This window comes from Macaca fascicularis, chromosome 18, assembly GCF_037993035.2.
Source record: "Macaca fascicularis isolate 582-1 chromosome 18, T2T-MFA8v1.1".
In the NCBI taxonomy this organism is placed as follows: Eukaryota; Metazoa; Chordata; class Mammalia; order Primates; family Cercopithecidae; genus Macaca; species Macaca fascicularis.
In genome coordinates, this window is record NC_088392.1 from 81,173,979 (window position 1) to 81,192,002 (window position 18,024).

General features: G+C 42.7%; 1 protein-coding gene across 15 annotated transcripts in view; it reads left to right on the top strand.

Moving 5' to 3' along the window:
* The window catches only part of CEP192 (centrosomal protein 192), a 142,875-nt gene extending 128,651 nt beyond the window's left edge, over nucleotides 1-14,224 (top strand). For 12 of the 15 annotated variants that reach the window (XM_065533539.2, XM_074022954.1, XM_005587252.5 and 9 more), the window contains 5 exons: nucleotides 2,697-2,816; nucleotides 3,244-3,365; nucleotides 5,776-5,905; nucleotides 6,685-6,743; nucleotides 13,733-14,224. In XM_065533539.2, coding sequence (XP_065389611.1) covers nucleotides 2,697-2,816; nucleotides 3,244-3,365; nucleotides 5,776-5,905; nucleotides 6,685-6,743; nucleotides 13,733-13,871 — 570 coding nt within the window. In that variant the 3' untranslated portion in view covers nucleotides 13,872-14,224. The remainder of the gene's footprint in view (nucleotides 1-2,696; nucleotides 2,817-3,243; nucleotides 3,366-5,775; nucleotides 5,906-6,684; nucleotides 6,744-13,732) is intronic. The other 3 variants (XM_005587254.5, XM_005587257.5, XM_045377758.3) reach the window with 1 other exon arrangement.
* The last annotated feature ends 3,800 nt before the right edge of the window (nucleotides 14,225-18,024 follow it).

An 18,024-nucleotide genomic window follows, 5' to 3' on the forward strand; every position in this document is an offset into this window, starting at 1 on the left:
AGGAAGCATCCAGCGCAGGATAAAAACGAAAGCCAGGAGACTCAGCAAGCAAGGTTATCTCACGTTCTTCCACCCGCCTCCTCCTAGCCTGCTGGCAGCTGATGTGCTCACCCACATTAGGGTGAGCGTTCCTCTCTCAATTCGCAGACTCAAGTGTCAGTCTCCTCTGGCAGCGCCCTCACAGACACACCCAGAAACAATACTTTAGCAGCCATCTAGGCCTCCTTCAATCTAATTGAGTCGACACCTAGTATTTGTGGGGTTTTGTTGTTGTTGTTGTTTTGAGTTGGAGTCTGGCTCTGTTGCCCAGGCTGGAGTGCAGTGGTTCAATCTTGGCTCAACCTCTGCCTCCCGGGTTCAAGTGATTCTCCTGCCTCAGCCTCCAAGTAGCTGGGACTACAGGCGCCCACCACCACGCTCGGCTAATTTTTTGTATTTTTAGTAGAGACGGGGTTTCACCATGTTAGCCAGGATGGTCTCGATCTCCTGACCACGTGATCCACCTGCCTTGGCCTCCCGAAGTGCTGGGATTACAGACATGAGCCACCGCGCCCGGCCTGAGTTGACACCTAATATTAACCATCACACTTACCTAGTACCATGTACAGAGATTCACTGAAAATCGACCATAGACCATAAACATTAGACCTAAAGCTATAAAACCTCTAAAAGACAACATAGGAATAAATCTTCATGACCTTAGGTTAAGCACTGGTTTCTTAGATTTGACACCAGTAAAGCACAAGCCACAAAAGAGAAAATAGGTGAATTATCAAAACCAAAAACATTTGTGCTTCAAACAAAACCATCAAGAGAATGAAAGACACAGAATAGGGACAAAAATTTGCAAATGATATTTTTGACAAAGGACTTGTATCCAGAATACGTGAAGAACTCTTACAACCCAGTAAAAAGACAAATGGCCCAATTTTTTAAATGAGCAGAGGATTTGAATAGACATTTTCCCAAAGAAAACATACAAGTGATCAATAAACATGTGAGAAGATGCTTAGAATTCCTAGTCATTAGCAAAATGCAATCAAAACAAGAAATAAAGTATCACTTAACACCTACTAAGATGGCTGTGAGTTTTAGAAAAACAGAAAATAACAAGTGTTGGTGAGGATGTGGGGAAATTGGAGCCCTCATGCATTGCTGGAGGGAATGTGAAATGGTACAGCCGCTGTGGAAAATAATTGGGCAGTTTCTCAGTAAGCCAAACGTAGAATTACTGTATGACCCAGCAGTTCCACCTCTGGATATACACTAGAAAAGTTGAAGCAGATTTTCAAACAAAAACGTGTTCACAGCAGTGTTATTCATAGTAGACAAAAAAGTGGGAACCACCCAAATGTCTGATGGATTGATAAACAAAATCTGGTATATCTGTAAAATGAAACATTATTTGGCAGTGAAAAGGAATGGAGTTACTGGTACATGCTATATCCAGATGGATGAACCTTGAAAACATTGTGCTAAGTGAGAGAAGCCAGTCACAGAAGCCTACAGATGTGTGATTCTGTTTATGTGAAATGTCTAGGATATGCACATCTACAGAGAGAAAGTGGAGTGTGCTTGCTAGGGGATTAGCTGAGATACTGAGTGTTAAGAGTTCCCAGTATGTGCCTAGGGTGTAACATGCAGTAATACTGGTTTTCCCCTCCTCTGTTCTCTTGTGTTTTTGGTATTTGAAGGGGTATAGTTAGGATTTCGTAGTCCCGTAGTGCCCAGTGGTGGTTTTACCCTTTCCTTCCTTCATCTTCTCAGAGTCCAAGTCCATAGTGGTGTAATTCTCTAGTCAGATGCTCTCCTCTCCCTGACCAGTCCTACTTTTGCCTCCAGGCTCTCAAAAGCCTTGAGCTCAGGCTGACTGGGTTGTTACGTTTAAGGTTCTGCGTGGGCAGAAATTAGGCCACTTACGTGTTTTAATGTTGAAGTCCAGACTCAGAAATACTGATTCATTGTTAACCTGATTCATTGTTAACTGATTGATTGTTAAGTGATCAGTATTATCAACACTAAATTATTTGATAAAGCTAAGGCTCTTAATATTGGTAACTGTTATAAAATGCTGTTTTTAAACATTACAGTTGTCCCATGATTGAGCTTTTTACAGATTGTACACATGCAGGGTGTGTTTATCACTGAGCTATGTGCCCAGGGTCACCGGCTGTGACTGACATTTGGAAGCTAATCATCATGCGAGCTGCCACTGTGGAGTGTCTGATGCTTGTCTTGTTCTGCCTCCTGTAGCCGCCGCCCCCCTCCCTGTTGTCCATCTTCCACAGCTCCTGGCCGCTGTGAGGCCTTTGTCCTGGTACTGCTTGGCCAGCAGAGGGTTCCATAAGCATTCGAGGGAAGACAATTGCGAGTCTGTGGTTGGACCTTCCTCGTGTAGGTGTTGTACTTGACAGCTTTAGTGCTTTCTGATAACATGTCCCCCCCACAGTAAAGCATTTATTGTACATTTTAAGGAATATGTCATATAAAGCCTTAAGCAAAAAGTGTTTTGGATCTGGTATAGTAACCTGTTAGAAATGAAATTGTCCAAATTCTTTCAATTAGTGGGAAAACTAGCCAGTGCAAAAGCATTTGTTCGTTTAATTTTTTTCATACCAAGTCTTCGAACTGGTAATCTAGCTGCCACTGTGTTGAATGATCAGTGTCTCAGTTTCTCTTCTGTGTGTATTTTGTAGGTCTCCATCACATTTTTGCCCAGAGGTAGAGGGGATTATGCCCAGTTTTGGGATGTTGAATGTCACCCTCTTAAGGAGCCTCACATGAAACACACTTTGAGATTCCAACTCTCTGGACAGGTGAGTAGTACACTGAATTTAAGTAAATCATTGTGTGTATTTTAAAAACAGAAAGGAAATTAACAAGAAAAATTGGCCTGAAAATGCAGAATATAGTCCCATAATCCTAATTTTCTTGTTTGTCTGTATTAATTGGCATGTTTGATGTCTGGGTTTGTCTATATTGTTCATACAGCCCATGAAACCCATGTTTGACTTAATCATGTAAGAAACTCTGTGTGCGTGTGCATCATGCATGCATGTGGGCACATGAGAGAGAGAGGAACCAGGCAGTACAGAGTACAGAGCTTGCAATTTAGGGGATTTAAAAATCTTAAATCTCCTTTTAAAAATTTTTAAAGGAAATGGTAGAGTTCAAATAAGTAAATGTCCATATAGTTTCTTAGTTTTCATTTCTTCTTCCTTATCCTGTGATTTTTCTGTACAGAGCATCGAAGCGGAAAATGAGCCTGAAAACGCACCCCTTTCCATGGATTCCCTCGTTAAAATCGATCATTTAGTGAAGCCCCGAAGACAAGCTGTGTCGGAGGCTTCTGCTCGCATACCTGAGTATGTTGGTTCTGTCATTCTTACGAGGTTTTTACCAGTACTTTATTGAGGAATAGAGTCAGTAAAATGCTTGATGACTTTACCTGAGTTCACATGCGTTACCAGCACTCCAACCACAATACAGAATATTCCTCTCGCCCAAAAATTTCTTACGTGTCCCTTTGCAGTCAAGATCTGTCCTGTTCTGATTTCTGTCATCATAGATTCGTTTTGCTTGAACTTCACGTATATACGTATGTATGTATATATTCTTTGTGTCTGGCTTCTTTTTCTCCACATACTATTTTTAAGAATTAATTCATGTTATTGAATGTACCTATAGTTCATTTCTTTTTATTGTTTGGTATTCCATTAAATGAACATGTCACAATTTATTCATTTTCCTGTTGACTTTTGGATGTCTTATAATTTGGAACTCTTATGAATTAAGGTGCTTTGAACATTACTTTATGTGCATTTCTGAAGATGACAAACATTTTCATTTCTTTTGAGTAAAAATACCTAATTTTACCCAAAATTGCCGGGTCACATGATAACCATGTGTTAAACTTTAAAATAAACTGCCAAATAGTTTTCCCTAAATAGTTGTACCATTTTATGTTCCCATAAACAGCATATGAAAGTAGATTCTTAAAAAGCTTTAAAATGTAAAACTTATACCAGCCGCATATATAGCTTTAATGAGAATATTATTTAGTATTATACCTAATGAAAATATTTCTTATGATCCTTAATTAGTAATTAGGTCTAATTAAGTTCTGGAGGAAGATGCCTGGAAAGACAATATATGTAAAATATCTGCTGAATTTAATATAAATTTAGTCATTTATTTTTTGGGAGCCAATAATGCATTTGGAAGAAATTAGAGCCCTTTAAAGAATGCGTGTTCTTGGCACACTCCCTCTGGCTGTTACGCCTCACTTCTTTCTCGCCCTCTGAGCCCCGTCCTCCACGTCTCCCTTCTGGAGACACAGCCTCGCCAACCCACAGCTCACACTGGCTGGGGGGAAACAAACAAGAAACGGGGAGAAGTTACAGAGGCAGCTTGGTCTGTGAAACCTGGGAAGGACTTGCCTGAAAGGGGACATTTAAGTTGAGGAGGATGAGTGGAAATGGCCTAGGTGAGGAGGGTGGGAGAAGTTCCCAGGAGCCGTTCGGTGTGAGAGGGGAGTGGGGGGGCAAGGCCAGAGCTGGGCCTAGGAGGTGGCTGCTCTTCTGGAGAGCTGGGAAGCCGGGAGTGACATGATCAGGTGTGCGTGTATAGGACAGTCCCCTGGCTGTGGTGTGACTGATAGGATGGAGGTGAGGAGGGGCTATTTTAAAGGAGTCCAGGAGTAAAATAGTGTCAAGGAATAGGAAGAGAACGGGCAGACTGGAGATAGGAGGGCCTCTGCGATGGACTGGATGAAGGGTGATGGCTGTGAGAAGGTCGGCTTCCGGATACCATTCAGCAAACACAAGTGGAGGGTCAGGTTTGAGGACAAAAATCACAAGTTCATTTTTGTATTTGTGGAGACTGAAGGTGTTTGAGCTATCCTGAGGGACCATTGTGTATTGACTGAATAGATAGGGCTGTTAGGGGGTGCCCCTGTGAGGGGAAGGTCAGATGCACAGAGAGTTGGGGGTGGAGGGGAGCCTGCGGAGACCCAGGAGTGGCTGGAGAAAGGGGAGGCAGATGTGCAGGGTTCAGGAAGCCCAGGCAAGAGCCAGTGCCACCGCCAGCAAACATTGCCTGGAGGCCATACCTGCATCAGGCGCTTGGAGCAGCCTGTGTCCCGGTGATAGTGAAGTACAGTTGGTACTGCAGCGTGAGGGGCCAGGTGAAGTGAACTGAGGTAAAGGGCCACCTTCATACAAACTGGGCTTCTGGCCGGTAGAGACCCAGGCTGTGAGGAGAGGGAGGCCTACCCTGCACACTTCGTGAGAGGATTCCTGCTGTCATCTTCTTCACGTAAATTAGATAAGTTGTCATTACAAAACCTATATTTGAAAATAAATCGCCAGGAAAAACACAAATTAATGGCAATACTACATAATTTTAATATATAAAAATAGTTTTAGGCCGGGCGCGGTGGCTCAAGCCTGTAATCCCAGCACTTTGGGAGGCCGAGGCGGGTGGATCACAAGGTCAGGAGATCAAGACCACAGTGAAACCCCGTCTCTACTAAAAATACAAAAAATTAGCCGGGCGCGGTGGCGGGCGCCTGTAGTCCCAGCTACTCAGGAGGCTGAGGCAGGAGAATGGCGGGAACCCGGGAGCCGGAGCTTGCAGTGAGCCGAGATCGCGCCACTGCACTCCAGCCTGGGCAACAGCGTGAGACTCCGTCTCAAAAAGAAAAAAAAAAAAAAAAAAAATAGTTTTAAGTTACTGTAGATTTCAAATTCTTAACTTTTACGTCTATTCCCAAAGCAGGCAGCTTGATGTGACTGCTCGCGGAGTTTATGCCCCAGAAGATGTGTACAGGTTCCTGCCGACTAGTGTAGGGGAATCACGGACACTCAAAGTCAATCTGCGAAATAATTCTTTTATTACACACTCGGTAAGTTGGAAATATTACTATGGGTTTTGGAAAAATAAATGCATTCAACTCAGATAACAAACATTTTCCTGATGATTCTATAGACTATATTTAAGTTGTAGTAATGAGGTAATTTTTAAAAATGCAATATAAGGCCAGGTGCAGTGACTGACACCTGTAATTCAGGACTTTGGGAGGCCAAGGCAGGGGGATTGTTTGAGCCCGGGAGTTTGAGACCAACCTGGGCAATATAGTAAGACTCCATCTCTACCAAAAAAAAAAAAAATTAACAGGGCATGGTGGCACGTACCTGTAGTCCCAGCTACTTGGGTGGGGGCTGAGATGAGAGGATCGCTTTAGCCTGGGAGGGTGAGGCTGCAGTGAGCCATGATTGTGCCACTGCACTTCAGCCAGGGTGACAGAGCAAGACCCTGCTCCTATCCCCCCCCAGAATTCCTTAATGTTGTATTTGAAAATAAACCCACTGGAAGTTCATCACCCTTTACTTGAAAATCAAAAATTTGTTTTTATATTTTAATTTTTAACTTTTTCTTTTTCTTCTGTACTATTATACACACATATTTCTGGACAGCCTTTACTTTAGTTAAAACTAGATTAAATTCATGTTAAAATTTTCTTAAATATGTTTTCATTGCATTAGCATTTGTTGTCCTACCTAATTTTGTGGCAATACCTAAATTTACGAAATGTATCTGTAATACATAAATGCATGGTATGCTTATATATGCTAAAAGATCTAATTTTCCTAACTTTATAAAGTGTTTTCTATTAAATTCCAGCTGAAGTTTTTGAGTCCCAGAGAGCCATTCTATGTCAAACATTCCAAGTACTCTCTGAGGTAAGTATATCGCAGATCACAGGGTTCTCATCAGCGATGCAGGACTTTTGTTTCTTGGGAGTTGGGGCTTGTGAGGTCTCCTCTGCTGCAGGTCCTCCAGATTCCTCACCAGCACCGAACAGCGTTAATCAAATGAGTGTTCGCAAGTAGAAGCAGAGAAAAGGAGCCTGCAGGGGACAGCTCCGACTGTCCGTGGTGCACTTAGCAGTGCCGCAGGGCGCAGCATTTGGGCTGGTGTGACTTCTCCCACCCAGGATTTGCAGCCACATAAATCTTAGAGCTGTAATCATCTTAAGATTGACTTTTAGAGTAATTCCTGTTTCAAATGTTATTTCACTGGTACGCTGAGAGTCAAGGACTTAGATTTTCATTAATTGGGACAAAAACCTTTCCAGGTTAATTGGGAAAACTTTTATTGTGTTTTTCAGTTGCCATTCTTCAGACCCCGCTTACTATTCTTAATCAGGGCCTCATTTTCTTATCATCCTTGCTAATTTTCTTTTCTATATGATGCACGTTTAGGTTGAACTCTCGAACTGGGTTGTCATTGTTATTTAGAACTTAATCGTAGGGTTCTGTTGGACTTAATGCTGAAGAATAATTTTAATTTCATCTTTGAATCTTTTAAGTCATTTAATTATTGTAAAGTCTCTCATTTTAGCATTAGGAGACTATTCCAGAAACATGTTCTATTCTATGAAAATTTGGACCACTCTGCAATCATTCTAGGCCTGCCATTTATTCACTTACTAAGACCAGTGGTGCTCTACAATTGAAGCTCACTCACAGCCCTGGATACTGGAAAGGTGGCTTGATTGAAGACTGTTCCTTCTACCTTACTCTTTCTTTTTATTCTTATCTCTCACACCACCTCTTCCTTCTGTGGACTGTAAAATATTTTAATATGCTTGAGGGCTAAACCCTTCCTTTCGCTCCCAGGAGACTGAAGGCACAAACTATAGATTTTAGTTCTGAAAATTCAACAATGAATACATCTAAAAATTATAAACTTGATAAACTCTTTGGCCTCAATTTCCTTATTTGTAAAATGGGGATGCCAATGCTAGCTACTGACAGCATAGAATTGTGAGGAATATAAGAGATGTGGTAATAATGCCCAGACATAGCAAGTGTCAGTGTCAGTATCTTCATCATCATCATCATCATCATCATCATCAAATCTCCCCTGTAGGTGACCTTGGCTGGCAGGATGCATCAACGCTCACTCTACAGATTTTGATAGAACCTCATTTTATTATCAGTGTGTCTTCATTTAATCCCTGTGACAACTACATAGAAGAGAAAGGCCCAAGTTTAAAAATCAGCCAAATTCAAGTTTTCCAACTTCTGTTCTCCAAGTTCTCCTGTCATAGTAGTCTGTGGATCTCTCCAGTTATTGTAGGCTGCCCCAATTGATTTGAGACTAGTGAGTGATGCTCTAGTGTGTGTAATAATAGGTTGGAACTACTAACATACATGGTAGCACGACTGCAGAGGCAATTAGTTTATTCAGAAAAAGATCATTTAAATTTCTAATTGTTGTAACTATTTTTAGTAACTGAGTACAAATAGATACTGAATAAATTATCCTGAACACTGTTATTATCTAAACTCAAATTTTATCATAACTGCATTATTCATTCTGCTTCCTCAGATTGGGTCACATCCCACATCTTCACCAGCAAAATGTTTTGCAGGGTATATTTTTGAACATGCAGTGGATCAATGGAATACTTCTGTAAAAACTGGCATACATCTGTCACAAATTGGAAGGACTTTAGATTTTTATTTCAAGGAGCTCTTCTTACCTTAAAAAATATTTTTTTAGGCCGGGTGCGGTTGCTCACACCTGTAATCCCAGCACTTTGGGAGGCCGAGGCAGGCGGGTCACGTGAGGTCAGGAGTTTGGACCAGCCTGGCCAACATAATGAAACCCCATCTCCACTAAAACTACAAAAATTAGCCACACATGGTGGCAGGCGCCTGTAATCCCAGCTACTTGGGAGGCTGAGGCGGGAGAATAGCTTGAACCTGGGAGGCGGTTGTTGTAGTGAGCTGAGATCACGCCACTGTACTCCAGCCTGGGCAACAAGAGTGAAACTCTGTCTCAAATTTAAATAAATAAATAAATAAAATATTTTTCAAAGCTTCTAAACAAAGTTTCATTAAAAAAATTATCTTGAATAGCACCAACTTTAAAAAAAGAATATTTACATACACCCCATCCTCATCTGTAGTTTTGATAAAGCATCATTATTTAAAATAACTTGTTAAATTGCAGCTTTATGTCACTGTTCTCCATTTTATGGCTAGGTATGAGGCAGTCAAAACTTCCCTGCAGTTAAACATTCATTTTCCAACTTCCATTATTGAATACGTCGTCATTTCAGATTCTTTTTTGATGTTATATTCTTTGCTTAATTTGCCTTCACAGATTTTTTTTAAAGAATTGCTTTTCTGCCAAAATTTGTGGGCCAATTCAGATTTGACTCTTTGCAGAGAAAGAACCTAAACCTATTTCATCACAATAGTGCTACAGATGGCGGAGTCTATTTCTGACATGGAGTGTAGGGACAAGACCAGCCGAGTGGGAATCAGACAAGGGGATTTTTGAAAGATGCCTAGAACATTTTTAATGAGAAGCTCGTCTCAATGAGATGACATTTTGCTTAGCTTCAACTTGTTTTCTATAAACCACTTTTGAGAGATGAAATGTGTTTCTTGCTGGTCATGTAAAAGTAGACATTTTTGTGGATGTGAACTTGTAGACTTGCGGTCCCAGTGCTTGAAATTAAGAGTCACAAATTAGAGCACTGCCTTCCTGTGCAGCCTGTGTCATGTTAATGGCATCAGAAGGAACTTAGAAACATGAGAAACTATTTTTAAATTAAGCAAAATTTGGACAGTTCAATTAAGTTAGCATTTAAAATAGTATCGCAAGGTGCATAGTTTGTACTCTGAACATATTTAAATCTTTTTAAACTTTGATGCTTTGAAGATAAATTTGAATGAAATAATTTTATACTTTATTAGTGGCAGACACTTACGTTATTCCGATTATGGTGAGTTTCCAGAAAATCTTCATCGATACTATCACTATGGGGCTATAGGGTAAATGCATGATAGTATCGATTTCAGCAATAGCTTTAATAGCAGCAGCTCGTTGTAAATTTGGTAAAGTATGAGTAAGAAAATCGTGTGTATGAAGTACTAATTCTGTGATCTGTTTAACCAAATGAACTAAACTCTGGGTTACAGGAAACTTTTTAAGTAAATTTTAGGCAAAGAAAGGTGGAAACACTGGCTCCTTTATAACAGAGAATGGCCTGTGTTGACCTTGGAGAAGCAGCAGGACAGTAGAGGCAGATGCCACAGGAACCCCAGTGACAGTTCTTACCACAGAACTGAAGTCATAGGCACTTACGGCATTGTGTGCTGTTGTATTTGTCCCAAACACGAGACACTGTGACTTTAGACAAAGGCTTACAAAACATAATTGCCAGATGAGAGCAACAGTTAGCTTGCCTTGGCAGTGGAACAAAATCTGTGTTCTTAAAGCCCTGAGAAGCAATTCCCAGCCTTTCGTTAATCACAGTTTTCATTTGTTAGATCACCCTGTGCTCTATGACACCATTAACTACACATTTCCAAAGTAATAATAGGAATATAGTCATCTGTAGGGTACAGGAGCTACTTACTTACAAAGAAGCACTTTTTCCAAGGCCCCGGGAGCCGTGGGGCTGCTCTCTGTAAGCCCCGGCACTAGCCCGGGAAAGTGGCTGTTCCTCGTAGGCTGTCAACTGGTTCCAGCTGAAGGAGGCAGAAGAGTTCCCCCAAGAAGGCACAGGGGTTTTGCCCGGTGCGGAGGTCGGTAAGCACGAATGTATGATAGATTGTAAGTAAGGTAATAGGGAAAAGGAAACATTGCTAACAGGTTTTTTTTGTAAGGGTTCTTTTTTGAGGGTTCTAAGTGATCTCTTTCTTATCTTTTTTAAAAGAATTTGTTTCTGTTTCTACTTAGTCCCAAAAAGCATCTTTCTCTTAACCTATTGTTTCATGCACATCTAATCCCAGCTGAGGTGTGGTAGCTAATAGGTTTCGCCTCAACTGTGCCCTCATGTCCTTGCACAGTGCAGGGTGCACAATCCTGGCAGACCTTGCCTGTCATTCGAGAGAGAAGGACAGTTCCTAGAAAAGTGACAAGCCAAGGAACAGAGTCATCATTGAGCTGCAGTGACTTCTCACCCACGTGTGGGAACAAATTTTATTACCTTTTTCAGCTTCTTTGATAATGGTGTTACCTTGCATGTGCTAATGTACTGGCTTTTTTTTTCTGTAGAAAGTGTTCCTTTAAAAAAATGTTCCGGGCCGGGCATGGTGGCTCACGCGTGTGATCCCAACATTTTGGGGGAGGCCAAGACGGGCGGCTCATCTGAGGTCAGGAGTTCAAGATCAGCTTGGCCAACATGTGAAACCCTACCTCTACTAAAAATACAAAAAGTAGGCCAGATGCGGTGGCTCACACCTGTAATCCCAGCACTTTGGGAGGTCGAGGAGGGCAGATCATGAGGTCAAGAGATCAAGACCATCCTGGCCAACATGGTGAAACCCTGTCTCTACTAAAAATACAAAAATTAGCTGGGCATGGTGGCGGGCGCCTGTAGTCCCAGCTACTCAGGAAGCTGAGGCAGAAGAATTGCTTGAACCCAGGAGGCAGAGGTTGCAGTGAGCCGAGATCGTGCCACTGCACTCCAGCCTGGCAACAGAGCGAGACTCCGTCTCAAAAAAAAAAAAGTAACCAGACCTGGTGACGTATGCCTGTAGTCCCAGCTACTCAGGAGGTTGAGTCAGGAGATTGGCTTGAACCAGGGAAACAGGTTGCAGTGAGCTGAGATTGCGCCATTGCACTCCAGCTTGGGCGACAGAGCGAGAATCCATCTGAAAAAAAAAATGTTTTGAAAGAAAAGAAAGAAGTGTAGTTGCTAGAATTTGTAGGTTCCACTAAGCCCTTTCCACGTAGATGGGGCCTGCAGGGAGCTGGAGCTGGGTGTACACAGCCTGATGGCCTCTCTGCTCCCTAGATGTGTTTCTGCTCTGCGTGCCTTTGCAGGTAAATCCATCATAGCTAGAGAGAGGATCTGAACTAGACCTCCCCACTGGGTTCAGAGGACTTTCCCACTACCTTTTCCCGTGTGTGTGTGTGTGTGTGTGTGTGTGTGTGTGTGTGTGTGTGTGTAGATTAAATTAGTTCTTAATAATAGTACTACAAAGTACTTTTTAAAGTATATCCATCTTGCTGGGAGTGTTCTATAGCTGTATTAAATGTTGTAGTTCTTTCTAAATTGCATTCCAGTTTATTCCGTGTATCTGTAAATCTAAAGCAGATGATATATTTTAATCACAGTAGACTTAAATTTTCAGTTTAATATAGAACAGTTCTGTATTCTGTGATGAAATTTGTTAATAATGAGTTCTTCCAGAGATTTGTTTTGGGATATTTTATTATTTTTAGTAATTCATACGTTATAATGCCTCTTAAATAGGCAAATGGTACTATATATATCCAAGTATTGACCGCCAACATGAAACAGAAAATTGTAGCTAATGCCATGGGCCAGATTAGATTTGTTTTAAAAAGTACGTTATCTTTGACATGGTAAAACAAGTGTAATGCATTTGGGAAAAATAACCCAGCCTTTAAATAAAAATATAGAAAGATATACATACACACCTTTGCGCTATATAGATATATTTAAGAACATCCATTATCTGTATTATCAGTTATATCCAGGAAAAGGCTTTGAAATACTGAAGCTGTTTTCTAAACCTCGTGCCCGGTGTACTCTTGTGCACCCAAGAGCCGACACTGCTGGGTTTTTCAGGACAGATGCTGGAAACCGAAACGTACATCACTTCTGGTTGCCAGGCTGTAAAACACACAGCTCTGAGACCAGACTAAGGGGTGAAGTTCCTTCCCCGAGCTCAGAAGGTCCACTTAAAAACGGCTAAGCCTTGAGGTTGATGACATCACATGGGCTGTGTGTCATACGTGTGTAGCCTCATTCACACTGTGAATAACTTGTTAAATTGCATGTTTTGAGGTGTATTTTGAAGCTCTTAGGACATAGTTTTAGGGACAAAAACAAACCCCCCAGAATACTATTTTTAACCATAGGGCACTCGTTACCTGCCTCTATATACTGTAATCTGAAAGTAAAGTTTCTAGAATATTTTTGATGAAAGTTTCGAGCCGGGCGTGGTGGCTCACGCCTGTAATCCTAGCACTTTGGGAGACCAAGGCGGGCGGATCACTTTAGGCCGGGAGTTTGAAATCAGCCTGGCCGACATGGTGAAACCCCGCCTCTACTAAAAACACAAACGTTAGCTGGGTGCGGTGGCGGCGCCTGTAATCCCAGCTACTCAGGAGGCTGAGGCAGGAGAATTGCTTGAACCCGGGAGGCCGAAGTGGGGTGCCATTGCACCCCAGCCTGGGCGTCAGGAGTGAAACTGCGTCTCAAAAAAAAAAAAGTTTCATATGAATTTTAGAGCAAAACCTGCACAGCCCATTAATGATAGGGTTGGGACAAGTTGTTTTAATCTTTCCAGTACAATATGCTATCTGGACTGAGTAAAATGGGCAATTAGGGTGTTCCCGAACCCTTTCTTAGGTAGATAGCTTTTGCAGGCAGAATATAAAACTGTATATATGATAGTTTAGACATCTTATTTTCCTTTTTGTATATTAATAGTTGCTGGATAGCCAGGAATATATATGTATGTAATACTGTTTTAATCCAATTTTAGATTTTTCTCTCCTTTGTGTCATTTTCTGTTTAAATAATAGCATCAAAGAAATTATAAATACATTTAAGCTGAATGTGGCTTGACCGAGCTCTTTCGTCAACACCTGAGCCAGGCGCTGTGCTGCCTGGGACAGGGTTGCAGGTACTGTCACGACATGCCGCTGTCATGTGCCTCTCTCTTTCCAGAGCCCAGCATTACATCAACATGCCCGTGCAGTTCAAACCGAAGTCCGCAGGCAAATTTGAAGCTTTGCTTGTCATTCAAACAGATGAAGGCAAGAGTATTGCTATTCGACTAATTGGTGAAGCTCTTGGAAAAAATTAACTAGAATACATTTTTGTGTAAAGTAAATTACATAAGTTGTATTTTGTTAACTTTATCTTTCTACACTACAATTATGCCTTTGTATATATATTTTGTATGATAAATTGGATATCTATAATTGTAGATTTTTTTTACAAGCTAATACTGAAGACTTGACTGAAATATCATGTATCTAGCCTACAGTATTGTACTTAACTGTTACAGGTGAGAAGCGAGTTCTCTGTTTGCACTGATTATGATATTCTGAATAAATATGGAATATATTTTAATGTATATCCAGAAGTTTTTCAGTAAGCTTGTCTTTTTCTATAATGTCATACAGAAATTAAATATCACTTTATTGTGTTAATTATTTTCAAGCTTCTGTGTCTGTTCTGTGATTTTTATCCTCCATCGCACAGTTTCCTTTCTCCTAAGAAATTCCTTCTCTGTTCCACTTTTAGCCAGTTGCCCAAAGTAGAAAGGACAACTTGCTTTTCAAGCAGCTGGTTATTTTACCGAGAGGGGAAGCCTTCCTAGTCTGTGCAAACACGGTGAAGAGGTTCCCACGTTGGTATCTTGAGTCTTTACATCTCCTCTGACCTCACATACTGTATGTAAAGCTAGACAGGACAACTGCTGCAGAAGCTGGCACAGATGGGGTAGGTTCCAGTGGGACGCAGGGAGGGAAACAGCAGGCCCCGAGAGCTGTCGATGGTAGGCTTGAGGTCGAGGCGGTGACACGGTTTTTTGTTTTTTGTTTTTTGTTTTTGAGACGGAGTCACGCTTTGTCCCCCAGGCTGGAGTGCAGTGACGCGATCTCAGCTCACTGCAAGCTCCGCCTTCCGGGTTCACACTATTCTCCTGCCTCAGCCTCCGGGGTAACTGAGACTACAGGTGCCCGCCACCACGCCCGGCTAGTTTCTTGCATTTTTAGTAGAGACAGGGTTTCACCACGTTAGCCAGGATGGTCTCGATCTCCTGACCTCGTGAATCCGCCCGTCCCGGCCTCCCAAAGTGCTGGGATTCCAGGCGTGAGCCACCGCGCCCGGCCAGTGACACGGTTTTACCCAGGAGGGACGTAGTTATTAATTGCTCTTCTCACCGTTATTCGAGAGTCTCCTTATGAGGCTTTCTGAGCCCCAGCTCATTGCCTTTGTCTTTGAAGCAACAAAATCCCAGATTTGTGTAGTTGCTTGGGGATGATCACAGTTGGATATTATGTGGAGCAGAAAGACCTCGGGGCTTGTGGAAAGCTGGCCGGAAGACTTAAACCAATTACAGTTTAAGAGCAATGACTGTGAGCTCGAGAGAAAAACAGATCCCTTTTTCCTTTTTCCACTTCACTTTACTTTTGCTGAGTAATTTTTGCTTAGAAATCAAATTTGTAAAAACATTTTTTTCACAAGTTAAACAGGTGGTACTTTTACTGATACTGCTTGACTTCTAGATTTTGTGCATCAAATATGGGATGACCTCATGCTTGAATTTGTGCTTACTGGACAACATTCAGCCTTAAAAGTTTTAAAACCATGCTATTGCTTTTTAAGACTGTTTGCCATGGTCTTTTAAGTGTTTGCCAAGGTCAGTTCATAGCAGTCATAATAGTTTCAATTCTGTGCAGCTGTTACTTTGCCTTTCAATTTATACTCAGAAGGTCAAAAAACAGGGTTAAACGACAAAACTATAAAGGTGACTCTTATTTATTTGTTTTAAGACAGAGTTTAACGCTGTTGCCCAGGCTGAAGTGCAGTGGCACAATCTCGGCTCACTACGACCTCCATCTGGAGTTCAAATGATTCTCCTGTCTCAGCCTCCCGAGTAGCTGGGATTACAGGCGCCCACCACTATGCCAGCTAATTTTTGTGTTTTTAGTAGAGGCAGGGTTTCGCCATGTTGGCCAGGCTGGCCTCAAACCCCTGACCTCAGGTGATCTGCCCGCCTCGGCCTCCCAAAGTGCTGGGATTACAGGTGTGAGCCACTGTGCCTGGCCAAAGGTGACTCTTCTTTAAAAGTGTCTTTTAGGGATCTGCAGTTTGTCCTATGCCTCCGTGATTTGGAAACATGATGCTTGGCGTTTGAAGAGCAGGTGGGTATGAACAAATGATTTGTGCAACCAGTCACCACTCCTAAAGCAAATGCAGACTACGCTGTCTTCAAGACAGCTGCCAGCGTGAGAACAGTGCCCGGGCAAGGTTGTTGCAGAAGCTTTAGCAATCTCCGTTCTTCCCCGTCCCTTCCCACACTGATGTCTTCAATCTCCACCTCTCCTCTGAGCTCCGGACTCGTGGGTCCAGCCAGATGCTTCCATTTGGTTGTCACGTAGGCGGCTCAGACTTGTGATTCTCTCCCTGCCTCACGGGCTTCGCCTTGCTTTCCTCATTCTACCATCCCATTTCCTTACCCTCAAGCCCTCACATCGCTCCCTCTAAATGGTGCCTCTAACAAATCCTCATCCATCCGTCTCAGCACTGGCCACAGCAGCCTCAGCTCAGTCATCTCTGAGGCCACTGCAGTCATCTCCTCACCAGACCACCTGCTTGCTCTTAGCTCCAGATCCTTCTCTCCACGGAAGACGGGGTTATCTTTTGAAAGAGGTAAACCAGAGCCTAGGTTCCCTGCGTATATGTGAGGCTAGTCACCTGCACATGGCATAAAGCCCAGATTCGTCCCTGTGGTCTGGAGGTCCTCACCCCCGGCCACTGCCATCCCCCCTGAGCTGCAGCTGAGTGGCCTCCCTGCTCTTCCAGCCAGCTCCGTGCTCATGTCTCAGGTTCTTCCCCAGGCTTTGGCGTGGCCAGCTCTGCTTCTCAGAGAGGCTCTCCTGCCCCATCCAAGGCAAGCTCTTCCTCCATGCATCACACCGTCTGTTGTGGTGTGGCCTTCATGTCCGCCGCATGTGTTCCTACTTGTTTGCTCTCCCTCCTGTGGAATGTAAGGTCTGCATGACAGGACACCTGGCCGACCCTGCGCGCCCGCATCCTCAGCACCTGGACAGCCTCGCGTGGCCCGCGGGAGTGTGACTGACCGCCGAGTGGCTCTGGTGCGTTTGCCACACTCTCCTGTTCTGGAAGGCTGGCTGCCCACCATCTGCCCTGCTGCAGATGCCCAGCTGTTTCTCCCCACTCCCAGTAAACACTCTTCTCGAGAGAGCCTCCACCTTTGCCCCAAGATTTCTTAGCGGTTTCTTATGCGTCTCCAGGACATATTTCCTAGTAGTAACAGCTAAATGTTTACTGGTGCTTCAGTGTGCCAAGCAGTGTCCTAGGTGCTCTGTGTCTGCTGTGGTACTTAATTCTCAACAGCTTTATGGAGAGTGGGCTTTTTATGGTGGAGGGACCTGAGAGTGGAGAGGAGGGACACAGCCCTTCCTCCTACGGTGGTCTGTCCACAGTGGCATCTGTGGACAGAGATGGATTTGTAGGAGGCTGGGGCTGGTCTGGCCCACGGAGTTGATACTTGCATTACGTAAAGAAAGTAAGGCTCAGAGGGGTTAAGTAATTCACCAGAAGTCACACGGTTAAAACGTTTGAGCTAGGATTCAAACCTTGTTTTTTTCTGACTTAGGGTACCCAGTCACAGATGGTGAAAACTATTCTCAGCGCAGAAAACATGGAGCATTGGTGTACGGCTGCTTCTAAGAGTTTGTGTTTGGTTGTAAAGCAGACCTAAGATTGCAAATTAATGTGTCCTGCAGCTAAGATTACTGGAGTCCACAGGAGTGAGGATACTTCTCTTGTCAAGCAGGTAAGACATTCCGCAGGCAAAACTTAAAGTTCTGTACAGCTCAGTGATGATTAATGTGCATCATTACTGATTTAATGAGTCCAGAGACGAGACTGTGTAAGAGGGCAGCTGTTTTTAGTTTTCAGTAAAACTGAGGTTGGGATGATTCTTTATATGCAATACATAGATTTTATGGGACACAGATTTCTGGGCAGAATTACACTGGGCTGTTTCTCACAACTGTGAACTTGTTCTCTTAACTAACATTCCCCCTTTTCAATTCAGTATTAAGTTTTCAAATTTTGATACTTAACATGATAGATTATTTCATAGAAGATTGATGAAAGCCTTGCTCTAAAGTGAAAAACTGTTTTCCCAGCCTCTTCCTGTATTAGATCATTTTTTAATATGTCTTTTTCATTAATGAAAACCCACTTGTCAGTTCTCT